Genomic DNA, 23,417 nt, shown 5'->3' on the forward strand with positions numbered 1-23,417 from the left:
GGTTGGCTCTTTTATAAACCAGTTGCAGCTTTTTTTTTCTTTTTCCTGTGCCTAAGGACAAAGGAATCTCTCCTGTGTCCCTCAATACTATCCCTCCCCACTGCAGTTTGCAGTGTTAAAGGTGGGTGTTCCCTTTGTTAGCATTTCTCCATCTCTCTTGCTTTTCTTTTTTTTACTCTTCTCTCTTTCCTTGTGTGGAAGCTGTTCAGCTGGCTCTCCATTCTTCTTCAGGAATTCTTCTACAATAAGTGTAATTTGCTGTGTTATATAAAGGAGATGAATTCAGGGTCTTCCTATCTTGTCATATTAGAGAATCAATCCCTGTTGATTAGAAATGTCATTTGGTGATGGACAGGGTCCTAAATCCAAACACTACACCATGGGAATGAGATAATCCTAGAGGTCAAGTGAGGGTTCAATCCCAATCTAACCACAGAAATGCTTATGATTTGGTGGAAGGAAAGGAAACAGCATGGGTGGTTAAATGAATCTGGGAAAGGCAGCCACAACATGGACTATAATTGGGTAGTCCTGTGAAATTCCATAGTTGTAAAAATAAAAGTGAAATACCCCAATGTCAGTATATATTCATCAGGTATGTGAAATAAATGACAAAATAGCCCTATATTACAATAAATTACTTTCCTCATATACTTTTTCCTTATGGGTGCTTTCTGAATAAATTAACAACTGATTTTCTTCCCTTTTCTCAAACTTAACAATTAATTTTATTGATTAAATTGGCTCTAATGACTCACTATGAAAATAACAGCCCTCCAAAATAATTGTATCATGTCCAGCATTTATTTTCATTCTTCTTGACATTAAAACAAAAAAAGCATTCTAATTCAGATTGATGCATTTCAATCTTAACACAAGTATTATACAATGTTCACGGTCTTCATGGATCCTTTTGGATTATATGAGGTAAAAACCACAATTGCATTCATCCTTGTTTAGTCCTAAAATAGCCAGGAGATTACCTAGAAAGGATAATTCTGATTCTTAACTGTCAAGCAAATAAGGTGAATCTCATTACCCCATTCTTTTAGGTACCTCAGTGGTGGCATTAGACAATCTGCAGCAGTCTCCACACCTACCCTACATTAATGGCCACCCAGCTCCGTATACATGTGTCTAGAATGCACACTCACAGTCTCTGGTTGGCATTCACAAAGCCACAGCCCACCAAGTTCTGTTCAATACCTCATGTACTTCCCCTACCCTATTTCTCCTCACAAGAACCTTTACCCCCAACAAGTCTAAAAACACCCAACATGCTAGTACTAAAGGGAAAAATTTTTGCATTCTCTCTTCAGGATTACAAATTTTCTTAATTTTCACTTATTCTGATACGGCTGATTTGCTAAGCAAAAATGAAGTTGATTGTGATATCTTTTGCCACCAAGATTGCATGTGAAAAATAATAGAGAAAAAGACTACCCTTTTCCTTTGAAAACACCTTAATGATTTTTAATAGACATTTATGGTTACCTTGGAGGAAAAGAATCCACCAAACTGTAGTTACAGCAGACAAAATTTTCTGTTTTCCCCTCCAGCTCATAGTCCCAAGGGGTCGATTGGGGGGAGTATATTAGTTTCATCATTGTTGCTCAAAGGATGGATGGAACTTCAGTGTGCTATTCTTGTATCCCATTACTGCTGGCCCCACTGCTTCATTGCAAGGGTTGAGGACCTACCTACCCCTTTCAAGGATGTTTTTAAAGGTCTAGGGTTTAGACAGCTGTAATTACTTTGAACACTGAATAACCTGTGGAAGAGGATTAGGATAAAAATATATGAAAATGTTAAATATTCTTACCTGCCTCTTTCTGCAGCCCCACAATTATTTTTCTACTTTCTCCTCCTTTTCATCCATCCAATATATTGGGGTGAAGAGGGAAGGACAAGAATAAGAGAAAGATGGAACTAAAAATGTATATATAATATGCTAATTTCTGAAAATTACATGTCTATATGGGTTGTTTATATAGATACCTGACCTCAAAAAAGTCCACCAAGAATTGTTCAAAGTAAAAGCTATTTAAAGAGAGATGTAGATGTTTCTGTTACAATGGACACACACACACACACACACACACACACACACACAAACACCCATATGTATACAATGCATGTGTGTGTTCCACGACAAAGTGAAAGAAGTGGAAGGAGGCATATCTGGCTGTTTATAATATATTACATCAGGAGGATGAAAGTGCATATGGGGATGATGAGTAATGTTTTAACATGTTTGTGCATAACTTCATTTAAGACTTGAAGCATGTATTATTTTTAATCAGAAATATCAATTAACTGAGAAAAAAGTAATCATTTGAGAATCACTTGGGTGTCAAGATTATAATTTTTACTTCATTTATATTCACACTTATTGATTAGATTATACTTCATGATATAATTTTTAATTTCCAGTAATTTTTACTATTTCAAAATTAATTGAAACCTATCAATATTTACAGAAGATAAGCCCTGCTGAAAACATGCATAGAAGATAATTTGTTTCAGGATGGCAGACAAGTGAGACTTTTCTGTAGTAGCGTACTCAATTTCCTGTAATATAATCATCTTCTTTGAAGGATTTTGTAGTGTAAGTGCCTAAATCAAAATTTCATTCATACTTTTTAAATTCAAAATTCCTTTGGCAAAGGTGACAAAATTCAGCATATTTTGAAACTAATTTTGAAACTAATTTTGACCCTTAAACTACATTCCTTCCCATTACTTTTCTCATATTAGCTGAGATGATTACATGACTTTGACCTATACTTTAACAAAATTGATCTTTAGTAATAAATAATAAACAAAAAAAATCAGTGATATATTTATGTACTTACTGAAAGGAAGATTATTTCCTGTTATTTTCATAGGTAAACTTTCAACTGAATCTGTTTTTATTTTTCCTTTTATCCATCACATTTATACCTGTTTCTGAAAAAGAATTAACATCAAAATTTTTTCAGTATAAACTCCTCAAAGAAACATCAAAGAAGAGGCCATGCGATATTCCCATTTGTTCACCACCAGGTTTTATATATATAAATCTATAAATACATATGCATAGCTAAATATAAAAAAGATATAGATAGGTAAGAGGTGCACAGGGAGGATACATAGTACTTCCCCATATGGTTTGTATTTTCTCCCTTTTTTTTTATTCCCAGTACAGTGAATGTATACTGTTATATTAGTTTCAGTTGTACAATAGAGTGATTCAACAATTCTATACATTATTCGGTGCCTATCATAAGGGCACAAATAATTCCCTTCACCAATTTCTGTATCCTTCCCACACACTTCCCTCTAGTAAACAACCACCAGTTGCTTTTCCTCATTTAAGAGTCTGTTTTTGTCTTTTTCCTTTATTCCTTTGTTTTGTTTTTCAAATGCCACATGAATGCAATCATATGATATTTTTCTTCCTCTGTCTTATTTCAGTTAGCATTATTCCCTCTAGGTACATACACGTTGTTGCAAATGGCAAGATTTCGTTCTTTCTTAAGGCTGAGTAATGTTCCTGTGTGTGCGTATGTATCTTGTTTATCCATTCATCTATGGATGGACAATTGGGTTGTTTCCATAATTTGGCTATTGTAAATAATGCTACAGTAAACATAGGGTTGCCTATATTTTTTCAAATTAGTGTTTTCATATTCTTTGGGTAAATAATCAGTAGTAAGATTATTGGATCCTATGGTAATTCTATTTTTAATTTTTTGAAGAAATGCCATACTGTTTTTCATAGTGGTTGAACCAATCTGCATTCCCATCAACAGTGAACAGGAGTTCCTTTTTCTCCACATCCTTGCCAACTATTTCTTGTATTTTTTTTTAATTTTAGCCATTCTGACAAGTGTGAGGTGATACCTCATTGTGGTTTTCATTTGCATTTCCCTGATGATTAGTGATGCTGTGTATCTTTTCATGTGTCCATGGACTGCCTGTATGTCTTTTTTGAAGAAATGTCTGTTAATGTCTTCTCCCCACCTTTAAACTGGATTATTGTGTTTTTGGTGTTGAGTTGTAGAAGTTATTTATATATTTTGGATACTAACCTTTTATCAGGTAGATCATTTGTAAATTTCATCTTCCATTCAGTAGGTTGCCTTTTTGTTTCATTGGGTTTCCTTTGCTTTATAGAAGCTTTTTATTTTAATGTAATCCCAGTAGCTTATTTTTGGTTTTGTTTCTCTTGCCTGCACTTTACCTAGAAAAGACTCAATGACCAATGTGAAAGAAATCACTGTCATTGTTTTCTTTATGAATCTTATGGTTTCAAGTCTAAAATTTAGGTCCTTAATCTATTTTGACTTTATTTTTATGTATGCTGTAAGAAAGTGGTCCAGTTTTCCTAGCATTATTTGTTGACTTCTTTTTCCCATTACATATTATTGCCTCCTTTGTTAGAGATTAATTCACCATATAACTGTGGGTTTATTTCTGAGCTCTCTATTCTGTTACACTGATCTATGTATCTGTTTTTGTGGCAGTAACATACTGTTTAGATTACTACCCTTTGTAGTGTATCTTGAAATTTGTAATTGTGATACCACCAGTTTTTTTGTTTGTTTGTTTTTTCTTTCTCAAGGTCACTCTATTTAGGGTCTTTTGGGGTTCAACACAAATTTTAGGATTGTTTGTCCTAGTTGTGTGAAAAATGATGTTGGTATTTTCAGAGGGATTGCCTTAAATCTGTATATTGCTTTGGGTAGAATGGACACTTGAACATTTGTTCTCCCAATCCATGGTCATGGAATAGCATTCCACTTGTTTGTGTCATCTTCAATTTCTTTCATCAAAGTTTTAATAGCTTGCAAAGTTCAGGTGGCACCTGACTGGCTCAGGTGGTAGAGTATGTGACTCTTGATCTCAAGGTTGTAAGTTCAAGCCCCATGTTTGGTGTAGAGGTTACTTATGAACAAGCAAACAACAACAAAAACAAAGTACAAATATTTCACCTCATTAGTTAAGTTTCTTTCTAGGTATTTTATTATTTTTGGTGTAATTGTAAATGGGATTGTATTCTTAATTTCTTTGCTACTTCATTATTAGTGTGTAGAAATGCAACAGATTACTGCTTATTGATTTTGTATCCAATGACCTTACACAACTCAGTTATCAGTTCTAAGGGGTTTTTTTTGTTGGTTTTTTTTTTGGGGGGGGGGGATCTTCAGGACTTTCTGTGGATACTATCATGTCATCTGAAAATAGTGAAAGTTTCAATTCTTCCTTACCAATATGAATGCCTTTTATTTCTTTTTCTTATCTGATTGCTGGGCTTGGACTTCCACTACCATGTTGTATAAAACTGATGATGTGTTTTGTTCCTGATCCTAGGAGAAAAGCTCTGGTTTTCACCGCTGAGTATAATGTTAGCTATGGGTGTTTTTACATATGATCTTTATTATGTTATGTTCAGATATATTCCCTCTAAATGTAGATGGTTGAGCGCTTTTATCATGAATGTTGTACTTGGTCAAATGATTTTTCTGCCTCTGTTGAGATGTGCATATGGTTTTTAACCATTCCCTTGCTGATGTGATGTATCACATTGATTGGTGAATAATGAATCATCCTTGCATCCCAAAAATAAATCCCATTTGATTGTGGTGAATGATTTTTTTAATGTATTGTTGGATTCACTTTGGAAGTATTTTGTTGAGGATTTTTGCATCTTTGTTTATCAGAAATGTGGACCTGTAGATCTGTGTCTTTATAGTGTCTTTATCTGATATCAGGGTAATACTGGCCTTATAGAATTAATTTGAAAGGTTTCCTTCCTCTTCTCTTTTTGAAATAGTTTTAGAAGAATAGGTATTAACTTTACTTTAAATGTTTGACAGAATTTACCTTTGAAGCCATCTGGTCTTGGACTATCCTGATTCATTCTGGGGAGGTTATTTGTTTCTAGGAATTCATCTGTTCCTTCTATGTAGACCAATTTGTTGGCAAATAATTTTTAATAACAAATATTCTTATAATCCTTAGTGCTTCTGTCATATTGGTTAATTTTCCGCTTTCATTTCTGATATTGCTTGAGTTCTCCCTCTCTCTCTTTTTGATTAGATTGGCTAATAATCGTTTATCAATTTTATTGATCTTTTTGACAAATCAGCTGCTGGTTTCATTGATCTGTTCTATTATTTTTGTTTTTTAGTTTCTATTTTTTTAAAATTCTGTTCTAATCTTTGTTATTTCCTTCCTTCTACTAGTTGTGTGTTTTCTTTGTTCTTTTTCTAGATCTATTAGAAATAAGGTTAGGTTGTTTATTTGAGATTCTTTTTGCTTCTTGAGGTAGGCCTTTCTCTGAAAACAACTTTTGCTGTGCCCCAAAGATTTTGGACCACTGTGTTTCATTTTCATTTGTCTCCATGTATTTTTTTTTTATTTCCTCTTTGCCCTTTTGGTTTACCCATTAATTGTTTAGTAGTATGTTATTTAGACCCCATGTATTTGTGTTCTTTTCAGATTTTCTTCTTGGTGTCCATTTCTACTTTAATATTGTTGTGGTCCAAATTTCACATGGTGTGACTTCAATTTCTTGAATTTGTTGAGACTTGTTTTGTGGCTTAATATGGGATCTATTCTGGAAATGTGCCCTTGAAAGAATGTGTTTTCTTCTAAGATGGGATGTTCTGAGTATATTTGTTAGATCCATCTAGTCCAGTGTGTCATTAAAAGCCACCATTTCCTTGCTGATTTTCTGTCTGGATGATCTGTCCATTGATACAAGTGGGGTGTTAAAGTGCCTTATTATTACTGTACTATTGATTACTTCCTTTGTGTTAATAGCTGCTTTAAATACATGGGTGCTTTCATGTTGGGTGCATAAATATTTATAATCATTATATCTTCTTGTTGGATTTTTCCCTTTACATACTATCCTTTTTTGTCTTCTGTTGCAGTCTTTATTTTATAGTCAATTTTCTCTGATATAAGTATTGCTATCCCAGATTTCTTTTCACTCACATTTTGCATGACAAAAGCTTTCCCATTCCTTCACTTTCAATATGCATGTGTCTTTAGGTCTGAATTGAGTATCTTGTATGCAGCATATAGATGGGTCTTGCTTTTTTATCCATTCTGTCAAACTTGTGTGTTTTGATTGGAGCATTTAGTCCATTTACATTCAAAGTAATTATTGATAGGTACTTATTACCCTTCTGTTACTTGTTTTATGGTTGTTTTATAGTTCTTCCTCTGTTCCTTCTCTTGCTATCTTCTCTTATGCTTTGCTGGCTTTCTTTAGTTGTTTGTTTGGATTCCTTTATCTTTACTCATGTATCTATAACCAGTTTTTGATTTGTGTTTACCAATAGGTTTATATATAACACTGATGCATATAGCAGACTGTATTCAGTTGATGGTCACTTCAGGTTTGAACCCATTGTAAAAGCACTAACTTTTTACTCATCTCTTCCACACATTTTAGGTATATGGTGTCATTCATGCTTTACATTCTTTCATTTTGTGAATCCATTGATGGATTTTTATTAATATACTTAATTTTATTGCTTTTGTGCTTTCTACTTTTCTAACTGCTGCTTATAGTCTTTCTTTTCAACTCAAAGAGTCCGAATTTAATATATCTTGTAAAACTGGTTTAGTGTTGATGAACTCCTTTAACTTTTGTTTGTCTGGAAAACTCTTCATCTACTCGGCGTGATAGCCCTGATGGTTAAAGTATTCTTGGTTTTAGGGCTTGTTTTTTTGTTTTGTTTTGTTTTTTTGTTTTTTTTCCTTTCAGCACTTTGAATATGCCACGTCCCTTCTGGCCTGCAAAATTTCTGCTAAAAAGTCATCTGATAGCTTATGGGGTTTCCTTTGTAAGTACCTATTTTCTTTTCTCTTGCTGCTTTTAGAATTTTCTTTATCACTACTTTTGCCAGTTTATTATGTATCTTGATGTGAAGCTCCTTGGGTTGATTTTGTTGCAGGTTCTCTGTGCCTCCTGGATCTGGTTTTCTGTTTCCTTCCCCAGATTAGGGAAGTTTTCAGCTATTACTTATTTATATAGATGTTCTTCTCCCTTTTCTCTTTTTCTTCTAGGATCTCAATAATGTGAATAGTATTACACGTGATGGTGTTGATGAGTTCCCTTAATCTATCTCACTTTTTTTCTCCTGTTCAGCTTCATTGCTTTCTATTACTCTGTCTTCCAGGTCGCTAATCCATTATTTTGCTTCCACTAGTCTACAATTTATTCTCTCAGGTGTATTTTTAATTTCACATATTAATTCATCTCTCATTGGTTCTTTTATGTTTTCTATTCCTTTGTTGAAGGTGGCACTGAGATTCTCTACTCTTTCCTCAAGTTTAGTATCTTTATGGCCATTATTCTGAATTCTTTATGAGGCATATTATCTCCATTTCGTTTAGCTCTCTTGCTGAGATTTTGTTCAGTTCTTTCATATGGGACATATTTCTCTCATTTTGTCTTAATTCACTTTGAGTCTGTTTCTATGTGTTAGAAAATTCAGATACATCTCCTTCTCTTGAAAGTACTGGCTTTATTAAAAAGAACCCCTATAGAGCTTTATAGTACAATGTCCCCCATTCATGAGAACCTGATGCTTCAGAAGTGTATCTGATATGTTATATGCATCCTACCAATATGTCTGAACCACATTTACTTTCATTCCAGTTGCCTGCAATGGTTCTCTTTTCTTGCTATGGACAGGAGTTGATCCTTCTGTTTAAGGGCCAGTCTAGGGTCTCCTTGGGCTTCAGTTGGATCAGACTGGGCATTTGCCAGAGCTGTGGTATCACCCTGGTGCTGTCCCCACAGCAGCTTTCATTGGTGGGCAGAGCCTGAATCCAGAGCAGATGTCTGCCCCCAGCCTACGGCTGTGACCACAAAACTGGTATGTTTTGTTTTCTTTTTCCCTCCCCACAGTGCAGGACTTTGAAGTGGTGCTGGTACCTGTCTGTGCTGCTTGCACAGTGCACGCTTTGGTACAGCTTTGGATGGACTCCAGTCAAGTGCATGTTGAAAGGGGCAGGTCCATAGGAGGACACAGTGGGAAGGGAGGGACATCAGTTTTAGCAAGGTTTGTACAAGTTGGCTGTAGGAGGAGACCTGAAGTTGCTTTGGAAACTCCTGCCAGCACCAGTTTGGAGGGAGGAGGTGGGTACAGAGAAAAATGCAGGGACAAGGTGAGTGGTATTAGCAAGGTTAGCACTGGTCAGCTGTGGGAGGGGACCTGTGGCTGCTTTGGAAAACTGCTGAGTGGGTGGGGGTAGAGCCACTAACTAGGTCGTGAGTGTTCAAGCTGTGCTGGTTCATGGAGGTATCACTGTTATCTAGGCAGGGGATGGTACAAGGAAATGGTGCCACCAGTTCTTTTGTTTTTGGAGTAGTCTCCCAGATCCCTGTCCCTCCAGCAAATGTTCTGAGATTAGTAAACAAATCTCCTTACCATATACCCCAGTGTTTTTCAAACTGCTGCTTCTATGTTGTATCTCAGGGAGGTTGTTATGCCGTCCCTTTAAGGGCAGGGACTGAGTTTCCTATAGCCCTCTGGCTCTCCCAAAGCCAAACCCACTAATTTATTTACTTATTTTAAATTTATTTACTTTGGAGAGAAAGTGTGAGTGAGGTGGGGGGGAGGGGGGGGGGAAGGAATCCCAAGCAGGCTCTGCACTGTCACGCAGAGCCTGATGTGGCACATGATCTCACAAACTGTAACATCATGACCTGAGCCAAAATCAAGACTTAGACACTTAACAAAGTGAGCCATCCAGGTGCCCCAAAACAAAATGATTTTTAAAGTTTCAGATGTCGAGCCCCAGTGATTGTTAAAAAACTCATGAAGTTAAGCCTATCTAGTTTTCAAAGCCAAATTTTAAATGGATTCCTCTTCCCAGTGAAGGTCTCCTGTCTGGGTGTCTGTTGTGTTCCTCTCCCCTCTCCACACCAGCATCCGTCCCTCCCACATACATTCATGGATCAGTTTGGCTTCCAACCTGATCTCTGCCCTTCCTACCCTCTTCAAAATGACCTTTTCTCTACATTTAGCTGTGGAGAGTCTGTTCTGACAGTCTTTGGGTCATTCTCTGGGTTATTTACATTGATATGGTTGTTACTTACATGTATCTGTGGGATGAAGTGAGCTTAGGATCTTCCTACTCTGCCATCTTACCCAGAAGTCTCTCCAGTATTTTTTTGAACTGGTATTCCAAGGTACTTCCCACTGGAATTTATCTTAAAAGACACATTCAAGCAGACACTTGTCAGATGTATCATTTGCAAATTTCTTCTCCCACTCAGTAACTTGCCCTTTTGTTGATGGTTTCCTTTGCTGAGCAAAAGCTTTTTAATTTTTGTGTAGTCCCAATAGTTTAATTTTGCTTTTGTTTCCCTTGCCTGAGGAGATTTATCCAGAAGAATGTTGCTAAGGTCAATGCAAAGAAATTATTGCTTATGTTTTCCTCAAGGAGTTTTATGGTTTCAGGTCTCACATCTAGGTCTTTAATCCATTTTGAGTTTATTTTTGTGTATGGTGTAAGAAAGTGTTGAATTTCATTCTTTTGCTTTTAACTGTTCAGTTTTCCCAGCACCATTTATTGAAGAGACTGTCTTTTCCGCATGTATATTCTTGCCTCCTTTTTCAAAGACTTCTTGACCACATAAACATGGGTTTATTTCTGGGCTGTCTATTCTTTTCCATTCATCTATGTATTTTTGTGCCAGTACCATACTGTTTTGATTACTACTTCTCTGTAGTACATCTTGAAATCTGGGATTGTGATACCTGCAGCATTGTTCTTTTTTAAGACTGCTTTGGACATTCAGGGTCTCTTGTGGTTTCATATATATTTTAGTATTCTAGTTCTGTGAAGGAAAAATGGCATTCTAATGGACTTCCTTGAATCAGTAAGCTTTCTATATTGAAAGAAGCTACTGCTTTTGTGAAGGAATTGCCATTAAGCCTTCAAATTCTAGGGGCGCCTGGGTGGCTCAGTTGGTTAAGTGTCCAACTCTTGGTATTGGCCCAGGTCATAATCTCATGGTTCATGAGTTTGAGCCCCATATCGAGCTCTGTGCTGACAGCAAGGAGCCTGCTCAGGATCCTCTGCCTCCCTCTCTCTTTTACCCTCCCCAGCTTGCTCTCTCTCCAAATAAATAAACATTAAAAAGCATTCAAATTTTCAAATTCAAAAAGATTGAGGGAAAATACAGTAACTGTGTACTGAAGAAGCATTGCTTGTAACACACAGCTTTAAAGCACAGAACATTCAAAAGCTACTTTTTAATCCTGTTTTGTGGCATGTACCATGAACTTGGCAGAAAATTCAACCAAACATAAATACAAATAATCATTTCTATTCTGATATTTTTGGGAAAAAATGAGTATGTAAGTTTTCACACTTCCATGCAAACACATTTATACCAGAAAAAAAAAATGACATACTTACTGCTTAAGAATAAACCTTATTTCCCTTTGATGTACAAACTAATCCCATTTCTGAACATTCAGAAAGCCACCCATAAAAGAAATACTCCCCGTGTTCTAGGTTTCATTATGACATCCCTAAATAAAGCAAAGTTAATTAAATCCTAGTAGTAGTATAGGTATATCCAATGAGATTATTTACCTGATTTCAAATCTATGTACTTGGAGGATCATCCTGATTTTTGGGATAAATATTCTCTCCGATATGTAAATCTTCAATTTGAATATTCCCATCAGTATTGGAAAACAGAAATCCATTCACTACTGAAAAGAGTGCTAGCTTTAAGGTTTGAGACAAATGATCAATAAAGTAATATTGGATTGGACACTGGTAAAAATCAAGTAACTTTTTTTGTTTTTAATTTACATCCAAGTTAGCATATAGTACAACAATGATTTCAGGACTAGATTCCTTAATTCCCCTTCCCATTTAGCCCATCCCCCTCCCTCAGCCCCTCCAGCAACCCTGTGTTTGTTCTCCATATTTAAGAGTCTTTTATATTTTGTCCCCTTCCCTGTTCTTATATTATTTTTACTTCCCTTCCCTTATGTTCATCTGTTTTGTATCTTAAGGTCCTCATATGAGTGAAGTCATATGATATTTGTCTTTCTCTGGCTAATTTCACTTAGCATAATACCCTCCAGTTCCATCCGTGTAGCTGCAAATGGCAAGATTTCATTCTTTTTGATTGCCGAGTAATACTCCATTCTTTATATATACCACATCTTCTTTATCCATTCATCTGCTGATGGACATTTGGGCTCTTTCCATACTTTGGCTGTTGTTGATAGTGCTGCTATAAACATTGGGGTGCATGTGCCCCTTCAAAACAGCACACCTGTATCACTTAAATACCTGGTAGTTCAATTGCTGGGTTGTAGGGTAGTTCTATTTTTAATTTTTTGAGGACCTTCCATACTGTTTTCCAGAGTGGCTGCACCAGTTTGCATTCCCACCAGCAGTGCAAAAGAGATCCTCTTTCTCCGCATCCTCGCCAACATCTGTCATTGCCTGAGTTGTTAATTTTAGCCATTTTCACTGGAGTAAATGGTATCTCATTGTGGTTTTACTTTGTATTTCCCTATGATGAGTGATGTTGAGCATCTTTTCATGTGTCTGTTTGCCATTTGGATGTCTTCTTTGGAAGTGTCTATTCATTCTTTTGCCCATTTCTTCACTGGATTATTTTTGTGTTGGGTGTTGAGTTTGATTAAGTTCTTTATAGATTTTGGATACTAACCCTTTATCTGATATGTCGTTTGCAAATATCTTCTCCCATTCTGTCACTTGCCTTTTAGTTTTCCTGATTGTTTCCTTTGCTGTGCAGAAGCTTTTTATTTTGATGAAGTCCCAATAGGTCATTTTTGCTTTGGTTTCTCTTGGCTCTGGAGACATGTTGAGTAAGAAGTTGCTGTGGCTGAATCAAAGAGGTTTTGTCTGATTTCTCCTCTAGAATTTTTATGGCATCTTGTCTATGTTTAGGTCTTTCATCCATTTTGAGTTTATTTTTGTGTATGGTGTAAGAAAGTGGTTCAGGTTCATTTTTCTGCATATCACTGTCCAGTTTTCCCAGCACCATTTGCTGAAGAGACTGTCTTTATTCCATTGGGTATTCTTTCCTGCTTTGTCAAAGATTAGTTGGCCATACGTTTATGGGTCCATTTCTTGGATCTCTATTCTGTTCCACTGATCTGAGTGTCTGTTTTTGTGCCAGTACCATACTGTCTTGATGATTACAGCTTTGTAATACATCTTCAAGTCCGGGATTGTGATGCCTCCAGCTTCGGTTTTCTTTTTTGGGATTGCTTTAGCTATTCAGGTTCTTTTCTGGTTCCATACAAATTTTAGGGCTGTTTATGCTAGCTCCGTGAAGAATGCTGGTGTTATTTTGATAGGGATTGCAAAAATCAAGTCACACTTTTGAAAACAACAAAGGAGAATGTGAAAGCTGAGCTCCTATCTTATAAATAAAATCAAGAAGGTGATAAATATATATTTTTAATTTATTGATTTATTTTGAGAGAGAGAGGCTCAGGTAGGCTCCATGCTGTCAGTGCAGAGCCTGATGTGGGGATCAATTTCATGAACCATGAGATCATGACCTGAACTGAGATCGAGCCAGATGCTTAACTGACTGAGCCACCCAGCTACCCCAAGAAGGTAATAAGTAGTTTTATGAAAGTCATCTTACACAATTATGAAAACAGAAAAATTTTGCTTTTGCTTTGGTTTAATATTTTTGGTTTCTTATCAAAGTTACCCATACTCCCTTGTACGATTATTGACATTCATCATTTTATTCCATGATAGTACTGCTAAACTATGTTTCCACTTATTTTTTTTTAACTTAAGTTTTTATCTTATTTTCAGTTGTGGACAAGGATGGAAAGGAAATCGATGCCACATCAAGGTTAACCCTTCTCCTGCAGATTTCATATACCCTCAGAATAGTAGGTGACATTGTGACTAAATATTTCCTTCAATTTGGAATTTGTAATGGTTTTCACTACATATTTATCTTTTTAATTGGTTTGAAATTCCAGACATATGGACTTTCCTGGGCATTGGATCAGCTTTCTTGATGATTCATATTACAGTTGCAGTCTTGTGTTTTCTTGCAAACAGAAAAGGACCAGTCAGGTAAGCCTTTGATTACTGAGTAAAAGGTACTGTGGTAAAACAATTTTCTGAAACATTTCATTTGCTCTATTTTTCTTTTACTCCATTTTATATGCAGGTAACTTTGTGTTTCTATACTTTATGGATTTTTTTCTTTCTGGGCATAACGTAGGAGCTCCTTAATAATAATCATTCTTTTTTCAGTAAAAAGCCTTAAGTTTACTTTTCACATTATGTTAAAAGCAGTTTTGATAATGACATGAAAGGGAAAGTGGCATTCTGCACAGATTAAAAGACATGAGTGTCCCACTTGCTGGTGATGCCTGGGGAACTGCACAACAGATATTTTCTTGGCTCTCCCAGTGAACTCTTAACATCAGTGTTTCAGGCTAAGACTCCCATGGTCCAAGTAATATACAGAACAGAGACCAATAGCTGCCGCACCTAAAGGAACTAATGAAAAACCAAGAAGACCCCAATTGGAAGGAGAGCCTGGGAAGACAGCAGAGAAAGAGGATCCTAAGTCCACCTCCTCCCATGGATATACTTACATAATAGCCACATCAGTACAACTAACTCAGAAAATGACCCAAAGAATGGCAGAAGAGGCCCCATGCAGTTAATTCTAGAGCAGAGGCCACATTAAAAATGGCAGAAAGGACAGAAAACAGTCAGGAACCAAACTCCCGCAAGATTAACCACAAACAGGAGGGATACCACAATCACAAAGCAGGTAGATGAACAGACCTCACAATAGGCACCCCAGATATGGTGGTCCTGCACTGGAAACACAAGCCCCCATAATATTTGACTTTGAAAACCAGTGGGGCTTAACTATTGGAGTTTTTATAACCAGCAGAGCTTAAAATTGGGTGCTTTAAAAATCAGCAGGCTCTACTCTGGAAGAGCTAGAGGACAGTATGAAACTGACTCCACACCCTTAAAGACAGAGTGTAACAAACAACCCTCCAAAATATACAGCATAGAAGCAGCAGTTTAAAAAGTACCTGGGGTATGCATAAAGTAGGTATCTTTACTAATCTCAGAATGGATGTTGGAAGGGCAGGGATCATCAGGAGACTTATCCAAGAAAATAAGAGCCAGAAGGTGACATTTTTCCCCCCTGACATCTTAGACAACCAGACACCTTCAAGAATGAGTATGAACACTCTTTACCTAGCTTTCTAACACTACATACCCTGCCCCAGTGTCCTCCTATGGATATGCCTCATCATACCTGCACAACTGGGCAGGAGTCACGCCAAAGCAGCGACTGTCAAGTCTCATTCTACAAGTAGCCCTGCTAGGAACCGGTAACACTTTCCACTTACCTTGCTACCACCACACACCCTGTGTTCTACTGAAGACTCACTCCATTCAACCTGCTCCACTGGGGTGGAGTCTCTCCATAGCTTCTGATGACTATCACCCTGCAAACAACACAACTGTGAACAGCACCACTCCGAAGTGACTCCTGCTCTGGGGAGAAGGGAAAATAACCACACACATCAATCCCACTGCAGCTCTAGCAGGGCACTGTGGGCAGATATCTACTCAGACTGCCAACACCACCCACCAACACAAACCTCACAGGGGACAGCACAAGGAAAAAGCCCTGTAGTTCAGGGTAACTGCAACCCTAAAAGATAGGGGGCAGAGATTTTGTCTCACTGAAGACCCCACTCACCAATGAAAAGCTCTCAGGGGACAATGCAGGGAGAGTGTCCTGCAATCTCATGATTCCACAGCCCCAGAAAATGGGCTGATGGCAGGCATTTGGTCTAACCCAAGTTAATGTCCAGGACAGACTCAGATTAGCCTCTTAACAGCACAAGGACCAAATCCTACCCACAAAAGAGAAAGGGGGCCACTGCAGCCGAATGGACAGAAGGCAAATGAGGCTCAGCCACAACAGTGGGGCATATGCAATACACAGGTCACCTCTATAGTCACTGGCTCTGGTGAACAGGAGACAGTGCTGTACAAAGCGCCACAGGACCTCTTCTTCATCAGGCCCCAATTTCAAGTCAGAATATAACTGACTTTCCTATTACATAATAAGAAGTATAAAGACTTAGACAAAATGAGGAGACAGAAGAATAGATCACAAATGAGAGAAGAGGACAAAATGACAACAGAAGAGCTAAAGAAATGGAGATAAGCAATATACCTGATAGAGGTGGTCATAAAGATACTGGATGAGAGAACAGAGTGGAGGATCTCACTGACACCTTCAACAAAGAGACAGAAAACCTAAAATAAGCAAACAACCAATCAGAAATGAAGAACTAAATAACTGAAATTAAAATACGCTATAGGGAGGGGCGCGTGTGTGGCTCAGTCGGTTGAGTGTTGGACTCTTCGTTTCAGCTCAGGTCATGATCTCACAGTTCCTGGGATTGAGCCCCACGTTGTTGTCCATGCTGACATCACAGAGCCTGCTTGGGATTCTCTCTCTCTCTCTGCCCTCCCCCACTCACTCAGTCTCTCAAAATAAATAAACAAACATTTAAAACTACATATAGGAAATAAATAGTAAACTAAAGAGGAAGCAGAAGAATGGATCAGCAGCCTGGAGGACAGCAACCAGCTGAAAAGCAATAAGAAAAATAATAATAAAAATGGAGAATAGATTAAAGGAACTCAGGATCATTATCAAGTGTAATAACAATCACATTATAGGGATCTTAGAAGGAGAACAGAAAGAAAAGAGGGGAGAAAATGTATTTAAGGAAATAATAGCTGAAAACTTCCCTAATCTGGGGAAGTAAACAAATCCAAATCTAGGAGGTACAGAGAGACCCCAACAAAATCAACTCAAGGAGGTTCACACCAAGACATATAATAATTAGAATGGCAAAAAGTAGTGATAAAAAGTGAATCTTAAGAACAGCAAGAGAAAAGAAAACAGGCACCTACAAGGGAAACCCATCAGGCTGTCAGCTGATTTTTTTCATCAGAAACTTTGCAGGCCAGAAAGGAGGGAGATGGATCTATTCAGAGTGCTGAAAGGGAAAGAACCTGCAACCAAAAATATTCTACCCAGCAAGGCTATCATTCAAAATACAAAGAGAAACAAAGAGTTCACAGACACAAGTTAAAAATGTTCATCACCACTAAATCAGTCATACAAGAAATGTTAAAATGGACTGTGAGTGGAAAGAAAAGGCTATAAACAGAAGAAAATATGAAAAAAACCTGGCATAAGCAAATAAAAACAAGAAAAGTACCAGATTTGAGGCACCTGGCTGGCTCAGTGGGAAGAGCATATGACTCTTGATCTCAGGGTCATGAGTTTGAGCTCTGTATACACTGTGTGTAGAGATTAAATAAATTTAAAAATAAAGTGAAATAAAATACGTACATGTACTAGATATGTACATATGATACAAATACAGAGATAAAACAGAAGAACAGTGAAATCAATTATATGTATAAACATCAGTTAAGGGATTCACAAATAAAAGGATATATAAAATATACACATAAAACTTGGAGCGGGGGTAAAAATCTGGTGCTTTTAGAATGGATCCCAATTTAAGCAACCACCAATCTAATGTAGACTGCTGTATACGTAAGATGTTATATATAACCAAATGGTAACCACAAATCACAAATCTATAGCAGATACACAAAAAAATAAAAAGGAAGGAAGACAAGTATATCATTAAAGAAGGCCAGAGCACCACAAGGGAAGAGAGCAAGCAAAGAAAGAAACAGGGAAGAACTACACAAACAACCATAAAACAAGTTACAAAATGTCAATAAAGACATACCTATTGATAATTACTTTGAATGTAAATGGAATAATAACTCCAATCAAAAGACATAAGAGTGACTGGATTAAAAAGCAAGACCTATATACATGCTGCCTACAAGTGACTTACTTCAGACCTAAAGACACATGCAGATTGAAAGCAAAGGGATGTAAAAACATTTACCATGCAAATGCAAGCACTAAAAAAAATTGGGTAACTGTACCTGATATTAGATAAAATAGACCTTAAGCAACAACTGTAACAAGAGACAACAACATTAGCTAGTTAATGATAAAGGGAGTAATCCAACAAGAGAATAAAACAATTGTAAAAATGTACGTACCCAGGGTGCCTGGTTGACTCATTCAGTTAAGCATCCTACTTCAGCTCAGGTCATGATCTCACAGTCCATGAGTTCGAGCCCTGCGTCAGGGCTCTGTGCTGACAACTCAGAGCCTGGAGCCTGCTTTGGATTCTATGTCTCCCTCTCTCTCTCTCCCCCCCCCCCCCCCCCCCGCCCCCTGCTCATGCTGTCTCTCTCTCAAAAATGAACGTTAAAAATTTTTTTTAAATAATAAAAAATGTATGTACCCAACACAGAAGTACCTAATAAAGCAACTATTGAAAGATATTAAAGAAAAAAACTTACCATAATAAAATAATATTAGGGGACTTTAATACCCCATTTATATCAATGGATAGATCATCCAGACAGAAAATCAACATACAAACAGTGGCTTTGAATGACACATTGGGCTAGATGGATCCAGTAAGTATATTCAGAACATTCTATCCCAAAACAAAAAAATAAATATTGTTTTCAAGGGCACATGGGACATTCTCCAGAACAGATCACATGTTAGGCCGCAAAATAAGTCCCAACAATTTCAAAAGAACTGAAATCATATCATGCCTCTTCTCTGACCACAATGGTATGAATGTATAAATCAATCACAAAAAAATCTGGAAAGAACACAAATACATGGAAGCTAAATAACATGCTACTAAACCAATAAATCAAATAAAAATCAACAAGTACATTGATACAAATGTAAATGAAAACCCAACAGGCCAAAATATTTTGGATGCAGCAAAAGCTGTTCTAAAAGGGAAGTTTATAGCAACAGAGGTCTACCTCAAGAATAAAAGTCTCAAATAAGCAACAACCTTACACCTAAAGAGCAAGAAAAACAAAGCCCAAAGCCAGTAGAAGGAATAAATTAATAAAGATGACAGGAGAACTAAGTGAAAGACCAAGAAAACAAGAGAACACATCAATTAAACCAGGTACTGTTTTTTGAAAAGATTAACAAAACTGATATACTTTGATCCAGACTCTGCCAATAGAGACAGGACTCAAATATATAAAAGCAAAATGAAGAGGAGAAATAACTGAAACCACAGAAATACAAAGAATTATAGCAATTATGAAAAATTATATGCCAACATATTGGACACCTAGAAGAAATGGATAAATTCCTAGGAACATGTAACCTTCAAATCTGAATCAGGAAGAAATACAAAATTTGAACAGATCAATTACTACCAAATAAATTGATTCAATAATCAAAAAAAAAAAAAAATTCCCAGCAAACAAAAGTCCAGGACCAGATGGCTTCAAAGGTGAATTCTACCAAACATTTAATGAAAAGTTAATACCTAGTCTTCTCAAAGTATTCCAAAAAATAGAAGATGAAAAAAAGATTTCTATTCATTGGACAAAGCCAGCATTACCCTCATAACAAGACCAGCTAAAGGCACTACAAAAAAACCAAACTACAGGCCAGTCTCTCTGATGACATAGGTTTAAAAATCCTCAACAAATATTAGCAAATCAAATCCAACAATACCTCTAAAAATGCATTTACCATGATCCAGTGGGATTTATTCCAGAGATAACTGTGGTTCAGTATTTACAAATCAATCAATATGATCTATCACATTAACAAGAGAAAGAATAATAACCATAGGATTATCTCAATAAATGCAGAAAAACCATTTGACAAAGTATGACACTGACTCATGATAAACACTCAAGAAAATGGGTTTAGAGGAACATACCCCAACATAATAAAGGCCATATATGAAAAAAAAAACCCACAATTTACAACATACTCAATGGTGAAAAACTGAGAGCTTGTCCCATTAGATAAGGAATAAGACAAGGATGTCCACTCTCACCACTTTTATTCAATAGAGTACTGGAAATCCTAGCCATAGCAATCAGACAGGAAAAAGAAATAAAAGGCATCCAAATTTGTAATGAAGAAGTAAAAGGTTCAATATTTGCAGATGACAGGATACTATCTATAGAAAACCCTAAATACTCCACCAAAAACTAATAGAAGTGATAAATTAATTCAGTAAAGTTACAAGATACATACTTAACATTTGGAAATCGACTGCATTTCTATACACTAATAATGAAGTAGCAGAAAGGGAAATTAATAAAATAATCCTGTTTATAACTGCACCAAAAATAATAAAATACCAAGAATAAACTTAACCAAAGTGAAAGATCCTTACTCTGAAACCTCTTTTAACACATTCATGAATGAAATTAAAGATCACAGAAACAAATGGAATGACATTCCAAGCTCATGAACTGGGAGAACCAACACTGTTAAAATGTCCATACTACCCAAGTAATCTATAGTTTTAAAGCAATCACTATCAAAATACCAATATCATTTTTCATGGAACTAGAACACATAATCCTAAAATTTATATGGCGCTACAAAAGACCCCAAATAGCCGAAGTCATCTTGAAAACAGAAGAAAACTGGAGGTATCACAATCCCAGATATCAAGATAAACTACAAAGCTGTAGTAATCAAAACAGTATGCTACTGGCATAAAAACAGACACATAGATCAACAGAATAGAGAGCCCAAAAGTAAACCCATTCTTATATGGTCAATTAATCTACAACAAAAGTAGACAAGAGGATACAGTGGGAAAAAGAACATCTCTTCAATAAATGGTGCTGGGAAAACTGGACAGTTATATGCAAAAGAAAGAAATTGACCACACCAAAAACAAACAAAAAAGACAACCTCAAAATGGACTGAAAATCTAAATGTGACACCTGAAACCAACAAATTCATAGAAGAAAACATAGGCAGTAATCTTTGAAGACAGCCATTGAAACATTTTTCTAGATATGTCTCTTCAGGCAAGAGAACCAAAGTAAAATTAAACTATTGGAACTATACCATAAAAAAGGCTTTTGGGGGCGCCTGGGTGGCGCAGTCGGTTAAGCGTCTGACTTCAGCCAGGTCACGATCTCACGGTCCGTGAGTTCGAGCCCCGCATCAGGCTCTGGGCTGATGGCTCGGAGCCTGGAGCCTGTTTCCGATTCTGTGTCTCCCTCTCTCTCTGCCCCTCCCCAGTTCATGCTCTGTCTCTCTCTGTCCCAAAAATAAAAAAAATTAAAAAATAAATAAATAAATAAATAAATAAAAAATAAAAATAAAAAATAAAAAAGGCTTTTGCACTGCAAAGGAAACAGCTGACAAAATAAGGCAACTTACTGAATAGAAGATATCTGCAAATGATATATGTGATAAAGGGTTAATATCCAAGTAAATAAAGAACTTCTATAAATCAACACCCAAACAACAATCTACTTAGTAATGGGCAGGGGATCTGACCATTTAGGTCCTCAGTGTCAGGTCATGACATTTTACCAAAGGAGACACAGATGGCCAACAGACACGTGAAAAGATGTTCAACATCACTAATCATAAGTGAAATGCAGATTGAAATCACAATGAGATATCACCTTATAGCTGTCAGAATAGTTAAAATTAAAAAAAGACAAAAAATAACAAGTGTTGGTGAGGATGAGGAGAATGAGGAACCTTCATACACTGCAGGTGGTAATGCATGTTGGTGCAGCCACTCTACAGTATGGAGGTTCGTCAAAAAAAAAAAAGAAAAATAGCATTACCATCTGATCCAGTAATCCCACTACTGAGTATTTACCCAGTAAAGGTATATGCATCTTTACGTTTACTGCAGCATTATTTACAATAGCCAAATTATGAAAGCAACCCAAGTGTCCATCATAGACGGACAGTATTCTGTCCACACACACAATGGCATAAGTAAATCTTCCCATTTGCAACAACACGGATGGATCTATAGGGTATAATGCTAAGTGATAGAAGTTTGTCAGAGAAAGACAAATACCATATGATTTCACTCATATGTGTAATTTTATAAACAAAACAAAGAAAAAGGAAACAAAAAAATCAGACTCATACAGAGAACAAACTGGTGGTTGTCGCAGGGAGGTGGGTGGGCAATGGGTGAAATAGATAAAATGGAAGAAGAGTACACTTATCCTAATAAGCACTGAGAAATGTGTAGAACTTTTTGATTCATTATAATATATACCTGAAACTTAATATAAGGCTGTATGTTTTGCATAATTGAATTCAAAATCAAATCAATACAAAACAAAACAAAAAACCAAGAAGAGCTTACAATCTACAGTGCCACTGAGGACCCTGGGAGTTCTTACCCAATACCCATCTATCCACCCATATGGGATACAGGTCACCCCGATAATGAAAGTGATTGACTTTTCCATGAACTGAGCAAGATAAGGACTCAGAATTAGATTTAGTGAAATTTTAAGAAATTAAAGAAAAATATATCATCTCTTGCATGCCAGAATTTGCGATCAAAGATTTAGATTTGCAGCAACACCAATGTGTCACAGAATACTGGATAACTGCATTTGCGTTGGTGCCAACTTGTATGACTCCTACTTGATGAATTCTTCTCAGATCTCCAGCCTGCAATCATGGTAATTAGCAGGCACCAATCTTGACATCATCAATTAAGGAAGTTATTACAGAATTATGGTGTTCATCAGAAAAAAGAGATATGACATTTTCAATCTATTACTATCAAGAAGATCTTACTCATCTATTAATTCTTTAATTTCTTATGTGCCTAAAATATACCAGACAAAATGGATACAAACATGAATGAGAAACAGTCTGGACTTAAAGGAATTTGTAATCTAGTGAGAAAGATATACACAAAGCTATTAAATGAAATACTGACTTTGTGCTAGAATGCACACTTATATTAGGGTTCTCCAGAGTTCCAGAAATAATTAGATGAGTACTGTAATGTTTCTCTTTGTGTGTGTATATGTACATCTTTAAATATCTTAATATATTAACATATATAATATAGGACATTAATACATAAACATATTAATACATTTTAATAGAATAAGATATATTAAGATAAACATATTTCTATAAGATATGTTCATTTATATCATACTTATATAAAAATATACTTATGAAATAATCTTTTAAGTGTATTAATATAATTTGAAATACTAATATATGAAACAGATTTATCTTAAAAAATTCTCTCACGTGATCATGGGGGCTGCCAAGCATGAAACTTGTAGGGCAGGCTGGTAAGTCGGAAATTCATGTAAGAGTTGATGGTGCCAGCTTGAGTCCAAAATCTGTCAGGCAACTATCAGACTAGAAACAAATATAGGTTTCTATATTTGTAGAATATAGAATTTGT

At 36.3% G+C, this 23,417-nt stretch overlaps 1 protein-coding gene across 1 annotated transcript in view; it reads left to right on the plus strand.

The window, feature by feature from the left end:
- The window catches only part of MALRD1 (MAM and LDL receptor class A domain containing 1), a 788,164-nt gene that overhangs the window by 735,419 nt on the left and 29,328 nt on the right, over positions 1 to 23,417 (plus strand). Inside the window, exons 38-39 of the mRNA XM_049626634.1 lie at positions 13,846 to 13,925; positions 14,019 to 14,115. Of these exons, the coding sequence (XP_049482591.1) occupies positions 13,846 to 13,925; positions 14,019 to 14,115 (177 nt within the window). The remainder of the gene's footprint in view (positions 1 to 13,845; positions 13,926 to 14,018; positions 14,116 to 23,417) is intronic.

Source organism: Panthera uncia, chromosome B4 (genome assembly GCF_023721935.1).
Source record: "Panthera uncia isolate 11264 chromosome B4, Puncia_PCG_1.0, whole genome shotgun sequence".
NCBI classification, from domain to species: Eukaryota; Metazoa; Chordata; class Mammalia; order Carnivora; family Felidae; genus Panthera; species Panthera uncia.